This window comes from Mastomys coucha, chromosome X, assembly GCF_008632895.1.
Source record: "Mastomys coucha isolate ucsf_1 chromosome X, UCSF_Mcou_1, whole genome shotgun sequence".
Taxonomy (NCBI): Eukaryota; Metazoa; Chordata; class Mammalia; order Rodentia; family Muridae; genus Mastomys; species Mastomys coucha.
Genome location: NC_045030.1, coordinates 130,251,613 through 130,259,537, shown reverse-complemented (window position 1 = coordinate 130,259,537; position 7,925 = coordinate 130,251,613). Strand labels below are relative to the sequence as shown.

The window sequence follows — 7,925 nt, the reverse complement described above, 5'->3', positions numbered from 1 at the left end:
TCTCTGCTCTGGCCAGAGACCAGGTGTTCAATATATATATATAGGGTGGCAGCTGCGGCTCCCCACACTAGAGAGTTCTTAGTTTCTGGAATTTTGTATAAAAATATACAAGTTTTGTTATGGGTATTTTGGCACCTAATCCTTCTAAATTCCTTATAGACTAATAATATTCTGGCACAGGAGTACATTTCATGACATAACTCAATACCTTATTTTAGGAAAGGTCAATTGGTACAAATAATAAGCAGATTTTAAATGCTGACCAGCAAAAATCTTTTGCTAACTGTCCAAACATGTTGATCATAGCCCAAATATAGAGGTTGCAATTCTGTCAAGCTTATGGCCTGGTAAAACTGATTTTCAATATTCCCGTGGAGCTTCAGTAGACTTATTTGGTAAGCTGACACATTGGGTAATTACATATGACAAATCAGGTCCCATCTGAACTTCCACTTCCAAGGCAATGGCATCATGCACCCCAGTTTTATTGAATACAACAGTTGTTTCTATGACCATTGGAATCCTTGAAGTGGAGCCACATTTTCGGACGGTACTTATCCAGATACAAAAGTTGCTTGCTGCTGGGTAGTGGTGATGCACGCCTTTAATCCCAGCACTTGAGAGGCAGAGGCAGGTGAATTTCTGAGTTCGAGTCCAGCCTGGTCTACAGAGTGAATTCTAGGACAGCCAGGGCTACACAGAGAAACCCTGTCTCGAAAAAAAAAAGTTTCTTGCTGTTAAAAGCTCTATGCCACTTTTGTCTTATGAATTGAACTGCATCTTCATATTTCATTCCACCTTCAATTAATGGTAGGGCAACAAGCACCAGAGCTCTGCCAAGGCCCATGACACAATGGACAGCAATACAGCAACCAGGTTCTTCAGGAAACTTAATCTTTACAAGACTTAACCAGTCATCAACAATCTGGTTGGGTGGTGGTGCACCATCATCAAAAGGCCAGTCAAGAACATGAATGCCTTCTTTCTCTACAAGAGTAGTGTCGTAAGTTGCTTCACATACTCTAACTCCATACTTCTTAAGTTCCTCTATAAATTTGCTTAAGGTTTCATTGGTTAGATTGTGTGTAATAAGAAATCTCATGTTCTTGTATGTGACTTCCACAGGAGCAGGGCAGTTCATTCAAGTCATGTTAATTTAGTTTTAAAAAAAAATCACCCAATAGGGTTATAAAAGAATTTAAAAAATGAATACAGAAATGAATCAAAACAAAAATAAAACAAAAACAAAACCTGAAGTCTACTTCAAGATTCAATACACTCCTCTTGAAATTCTCAGTGCTTTGAGTATGAATTGGGAGAACTGGGAATGAAATGAACCTCCAAACAAGAAGCAGTGACTCTTCAATCCAGTCATACTGAGGCAATACAAAGGAAGTGCACAGGTCTGAGTTCTTGTCAAATGCTCTGCAGATTTCAATTCAACACGCCTGTGATTGGGTTATCCACTCTTATAGGGGCTTCTTGGTGGAGTAGTAATAGATATCTACAGTTCACTTGTCTGCAGAGAGGTCAAGCTGTGCCTGGCAGTAATCTCCACTGCCCTTCAGACACTCCATAAATGCATGACTGAGAATACCACAGAACTAAGGAATATGTCTACTCAGGTCCCGAGGCGGCACAGGCTGCAGCAGCAGGGCAGGTGGCATTGGGCATCACAGGGTGTCGGTGGTGATGCAGGTCGTGGGGCAGGGGGTACCAGACGACTATGCAGTGAGCTGCCTGAGGAGTGTCGCTGAGCCACAGGTCTTACATTCTCTAAGGGGTCTAGACAGACTTTTAATTTTATTAAAATAAGATTAAACTTTCAGAAAACCCAGTTTCATTTTCTGAGATAAACCGAGAAGGTTGAAGAACATGAAATTTGTCTGAGTATAAACTACATCTTGTTGTTGAATCACAGATCATAAAGAACATTGTTGATTACATATTAAATACTTTATCTTATAACCATATTACATTGCACTATGCATATGTTTGGTAGTTGTAGAAGTGTCAATGTAATAACATAAACATCTAAATGACCTTCTGATGGTTTATATGTATATTGAAATGTCAGTCTTAATTTCTTATTTCAGGCACTCTCAGAATAAAGTTGATGACATGCCTTTTCACACTTTGAGTCATAGACTCTGAGTGCATACTGGACAACTTTTCTCTTTTATCCAAGGCCAGTTCTTCCTCTCTCATTATTAACTCATTACTTCTGCTTCTTTTAGGATCTCTTTCCATCATTTATTTTTACAGTGCCTGACTTTTAAGACCTCACCTATGCCTTTTCCTTCTTGATCTTCAAGCACCCGGTTCCTGTCCAGTCCTAGTTCAAAATTTCCCAAGATTTTAGGCTCAAAGCATGCTCACAAATTCAAGTGCTCACAAGGACCAGGAAGTAGACACAATAACTTAATGTTTGTTATGGTTTCTACTATGTGTCCAACCTATAAATAGCGTGCCTGCAATTTAATTTGAGTCAGTTTTCTTTCTATGGCTGATTTATTTTCTTTGTTGATGACATGATAATTCATGTCAACCAATAATTCATCAACCAATTTAGAAGTCTAGAGCCCTGAGAGAACTGAGTCAGAAAACAATAGGCAGATAACACAGAGTGCTGTTGTCATTCTGGTACAGGACTAGTCAGAATCTAGAATGAGGGAATAAGCAGTCACCAAAGGCATGGACAGTCAGATATGTTGAATAATGTTGACAGATGAGGACTAGGTAGGATTTAAGGTAATACCATAATGGTTTTTCCCCAAACTACAGAGGCTCAAGAACATCTGTTCAGAGTTCTAAGAAAGTCCTAAAGGAAAGACATGCTTTAGCTATGTTCTTATTGTGAGTGTGTTATGTCAGAGATGTATATAGACATGTTTGTGCCTTTCCCCAATACCAGAATTGATTGAATAACAATTAACTCACAATGAACAACAGGGTTTTGTTTTTTTGTTTGTTTGTTTGGTTTAGTTTAGTTTTGTTTTAAAGCAATTTTTCAAATATTCTTAACTTCCCTTGAGAGCTGGCTGTGGGCAAGCACAATCTTAATTATTAACATTCAATCTCAAATCACACATTCTATAGCACATCATATTTATATCTCTATATGCATATATGTAAGTTAGAAAATGGCCGTAAAAGCATTAGAGGACTGTAGCGAGGTTCAAGGAATCCAAAGAAGCCTTAAAGAATGTACAAGCAAAAGGCTGATTAGGATGTAAAGAGAATGTCTGTGGGGGATGAATAGTGATCCCCATAAAGGAGCTATTGGATATGCTACCATAAAGATAAGCCACAGGTTCAGAGTTGAGCTACTGAGGTAAGATACATGGGACCATGGAAGCTGTAGAGGCAAGGTGCAGACCTGAGTCAAGACAGATGAACAGACAGATGGGTAGATAGGAGTTAGAATAGGCCCTGTCATCAGTGTGGACTTGGTTGAGCTGAAACATCTGGGACAATTGGGGATTCTCCATCAATCCAATGATACACACACCACACATTCAGATGACAGGCTGTTGGGGGATCATTGCCATCAGAATTATGGGTGTTAAGAGCCCTTCTCTTTACTGGGTCCAGGTGAAGGGGTTGCATCTTTTTTAGTCTCACACGTTCTACAATTCTCAGGTCTAGTTTTCCTGATATGATTTTATTTATTTATTTAGTTTATTTTTTTAAAGATTCATTCCATCTATTTTATGTGTATGAATACACTGCAGCTGCACAGATGGCTGTGAGCCGTCATGTGTGTGTGTGGCTGGTGTTGAACTCAGGACCTCTGCTGGCCCCGCTCGCTCTGGCCCCGCTCGCTCTGGCCCCACTCGCTCTGGCGTAATCCACTGCAGCTGTCCTCAGACACACCAGAAGAGGGCATCTGAACCCATCATGGGTGGCTGCGAGCCACTATGTGGTTGCTGGGATCCAAACTCAGGACCTTCAGAAGAGCAATCTGTGCTCCCACCCGCTGAGCCATCCCGCCAGCCCCTGATATGATTTTAATACCTTGGTGTGCTGATACAGTCCCAACACACGTTGATAATTTATAGTGTGGTGCTTTGTACTTTTAAGATAAAGTTCCTTATCAGTTTGTGCCTCATGCATAGAAAGGTGATGGCATCCACATGGACGATAAAGTACAGAGTCATCCTTCTCCGTTTGCACTCATGATGCTTCTTTAAAAATTGAAGTTTCTCAGGATATACCATTTTTTACATATCTTGAAGTCATTTAGAGAAAGGAACAGCTTCAATATTTTTCCAGTTTCATTTTAACTAGGGCAACTGCTGTCTAGCCTAACTTCCAGGAAAGAACCCTCCAGTGAGTGAATCTTGACCTATTCTGGGTCAGATAAGAATGATGAATAATATAACTTTTTTCCTATAAATGCATAAATTAATATATACTCTTAATTATTGTTTAAATTTGAAATACTTTCATCCTTCATGTATACCTCAGGCTATAGTTCTCACCTTAAGGACAGGGAGGGTCAAGAGGGAACTATTTCTTCTTCACAAGACTGGATTTGGCATTGGAGATTATGGGTTTTTTTCCCATTTTTTTGTCTTGATGGATTGTGTTTACCTAGATTTCAAAAATGTAGTAAAGAACTCTGTCATGTTTGGTGTTTAAATATTCTGCCCAACATATTAATTGAACTTTTGCTGTATATAAGGAATAAGACAAGGGCCTGTGGAATCAGCAGTAAATAAGACAATTGAGGACATTAAACTATGTAAAACACACTAACATAAATATTATAGTCGTAAATGTTAATGAAGGGGGAATCAAGGCAATGAGATAGAAAGTTATACAAGGTGAGAATAGAGGAAATTATTTATTAGGACAAAAGAAACTTTTTGGGGGAAATTCTGTATGCTGACACCTAATGAATTTGACTGGAGAAAAGCCAACAGAATAGCTTTTTTAGATTGAAAGGGCAGTATGTACAAAGACTTGGAACTACTAAAGAGGTTGCTCTGCTTGAGAAAGTGAACAAATACAAGTGTACCTGGGGAGAGTATGTTATGGGGAGTACAAATGAGGGGAATGTCAAAATAAGCAGAGGTCTGTTCATACAGGATCTTTCCAGGTCATAGTACATTATTATGTTTTATCTCAAGTGTGACAGGAAACAACTGAATAAGCCTAAGTAGGAACGCTATATTACTTAATGAAAATACACACACACACACACACACACACACACACACACACACACCCCACCCCACCAGCACCACCCTCATTTTGTTAGGAGGAAGCAATAGTAAAAGCAAGAAGACAAGTTTCCAAGCTGTGATAGCAAGAACCGGTATCATCACTGTTAATGGTCACAGTAGAGGTCAGAGACAGATTCCATCTATGTTTTTTCACCAAACAATTGGAATGATTTGTTGGTGTACCAATTCAAGTTTTGAAGGAAATATTAAGAGAGTAAAGCAAGGGAACAGTATAACCCATGTTTCTGGTTATAAAACACAAGATGGTATTGGCACCATTAAGTGAAATGGAGAAGATTGTGGATAGGAGGTAAATGTAGCAGAGAAAAATAAGTGTCCCATTTTTCCAGTTGTTTGATATTAATATTAATATGATGATTTCAAGCAGATAGCTGAATGTATGTTATGTCACACACATACACACACATTTTCACAGTTATCACTCTGGATACAGATGCAAATATAAAAATCATCACTATGAGTTCGTGTTTGAACTTATAAACTGATGATCAACCTAAAGGGAATTTGTAGTAAGGGAAGAGCATTCAGTGAAAACAAGAGCAATTACAGCATTTATAGTTCATTATATAGAGAGAGCCATAAAGTAAAGCTGTGGTAGTGGAGGAAGGGACTGGGAGGAGAAGAGGGAGGGAAGGGAACTGCAGTCAGGCTGTAATATATGAGAGAAGAATAAATTTTAAAATAAAGAGAAATACTACCTAAGAATGAAAATGTTTATTAATATATAAGTTTACATAAAAATACATATAACCTTAGGGTTAAATAAATTAAAGCAATTGGATGATTGTGAGAAAAGGAAAGAGGCAGCAAAAAAAAAAAAAAAAGGAATAAGAGGCTACGATAGGAAAAAAAATCACAAAACATTAGAGTCACAGAAGACATTGCCGACTACATTTTGTTCCCACCTCACCAATCAATAAGTAGAGGTCCTATTATGATGTGGACCTTAGTGTTCCCCAGAGGCTCATGTATTAAAAATGTATTCCTCTCTCTATAGCACTACCAGGAAGTAATGGAGCATTTAGAGGTGGGTCTAATGAGATAACAGTAAGACTTTAGGTCATGCTCTCCAAGGGCACTTTAGAACCCACACTCTACATGACTATTCCATTTTGCTTCCTGTCCACCAAGAGGTAAGCAACTTCAGTGCAGAGTGCACTCCTCCTATGATGTGCTCCCTCACCACAGGCCCCAAAGCATGAGTTTATCTGAATCTTGGACAAGAATCTCAAAAAACTAGGAGACAAAATAAACCCCCTCTCTTCATAGATTATCTGAAGGTAATGAATATAAGCTCTAATACACCATGTGAGATTACATTTGAAAATGGGGAGTTAGAAGGTAAATAAAGTAATATAGGGTTAGAAGACTGGAGCTTGAATCTGAAAGGGTTATTGCCCTTATAATAAGACAAGGAGAGAAAGGGTTCGATGACCTTATAATACATTGCTTGAACAGACCCTTCCTATTTTGACATTCTCATGTTTTGCACTTTCAATTATGTACTTTTCTCCAAGCACACTTAGTTTTACACTTTCTCAAACAAGGTAATAGTTTTGGTATTTGAAGGCCTTTGAGCATGCTCTGCCCACTACCCTGCCACATAAGGGCATGGTGACTAAGCAGCCATCTAGCTACAATTCAGGAAAAACCCTCACCAAAAACTGAGCCTTGCCATCCTTTGATCCAGAACTTCCTCCATAACTAAGAAGGAAATTCCTATTGACTAAGCCAACCAGTCACCTATAGTTTTTATAGAAGTTCAAGATGACCCACACAGAAACCAAGAGGAGAATGTTTAAAGAAGAAAGAAATGTCGTGGAGGAATTAAATACATGAAAATAAACCAATGACTACTGAGCCTGTGTTTGCTGGAGAAAGCATGAACAGTCTCCATGTAGTGATCAAGGTGGAAGTCAGAAAAGAGTTGAGTGGAGGGAAATGAGGAGACGACCATGAGAAGACTGCAATTAGAGGCAATTTTATTGCAAAGTTTTATTCGGGAAAGAAAAAAAAAAAAGAATCCAAGGATCAGAACAGTCCCTGGTGGGGGACCTAGACTTAAGCTTTTCTCCAATAAGTGTAATAGATGTTTTCTGCTTGATGGGTGTTATTATACAGACACAAAGAAAATGATGCAAGAGACAGAGAGCAAGCAATTGAAAAGCAAGGCCCTCAAGAGGTAAGAGGTACAATCCACAAAGTACAGGTTGAACAACTGGCATGGCAAAAGGATGTAGACTCAGTCACTTTTAAGAGACAGCTGAGATAAATGTGGGTACACCTCTAGACAGGATTGCAAGATTTGGTAGAAGGTGAATTTTCCTGTAATGATGTACTTTCAAAACAAAACATGAGGGGCTGGAGAGATGGCTCAGTGGGTAAGAGCACTGACTGCTCTTCCAAAGGTCCTGAGTTCAAATCCCAGCAACCACATGGTGGCTTACAACCATCCATAATGAGATCTGACGCCCTCTTCTGGTGCGTCTGAAGACAGCTACAGTGTACTTACATATGATAAATAAATAAAAATCTTAAAAAAAAAAAACATGAACCAATGTCAATTGAAGTAGAGTTAAAGGAGACAAAGATTGAAACAGAGGCCATAGGAAAACATGAAGTGAACCTCCTAGAGAAACAGTGCGTTTCCATGGAGCGTTATGCATTATTTTG

General features: G+C 38.9%; 1 protein-coding gene across 1 annotated transcript; it reads right to left on the bottom strand.

Moving 5' to 3' along the window:
• Window positions 1-484: 484 nt before the first annotated feature.
• LOC116094748 (protein tyrosine phosphatase type IVA 1-like) lies at window positions 485-1,141 on the bottom strand. The gene is made up of 3 exons (XM_031376255.1): window positions 1,046-1,141; window positions 756-964; window positions 485-602 (listed from the first exon to the last, which is right to left on the bottom strand). Exons 1-3 carry the CDS (start codon window positions 1,139-1,141, stop codon window positions 485-487), a joined length of 423 nt encoding a protein of 140 aa, XP_031232115.1.
• Window positions 1,142-7,925: the final 6,784 nt, after the last annotated feature.

Bases quoted from the DNA above. Each gene is read 5' to 3' on its own strand.
- LOC116094748 (XM_031376255.1), bottom strand. From the start codon at position 1,141: ATGAACTGCCCTGCTCCTGTGGAAGTCACATACAAGAACATGAGATTT. The intron at 965-1,045 runs GAACTTAAGAAG...ATTCATGTTCTT, and splicing joins CCTTAAGCAAATTTATAGAG to GACTGGCCTTTTGATGATGG. The intron at 603-755 runs GTGGCATAGAGC...CTGGGATTAAAG, and splicing joins GTTCAATTCATAAGACAAAA to GCGTGCATCACCACTACCCA.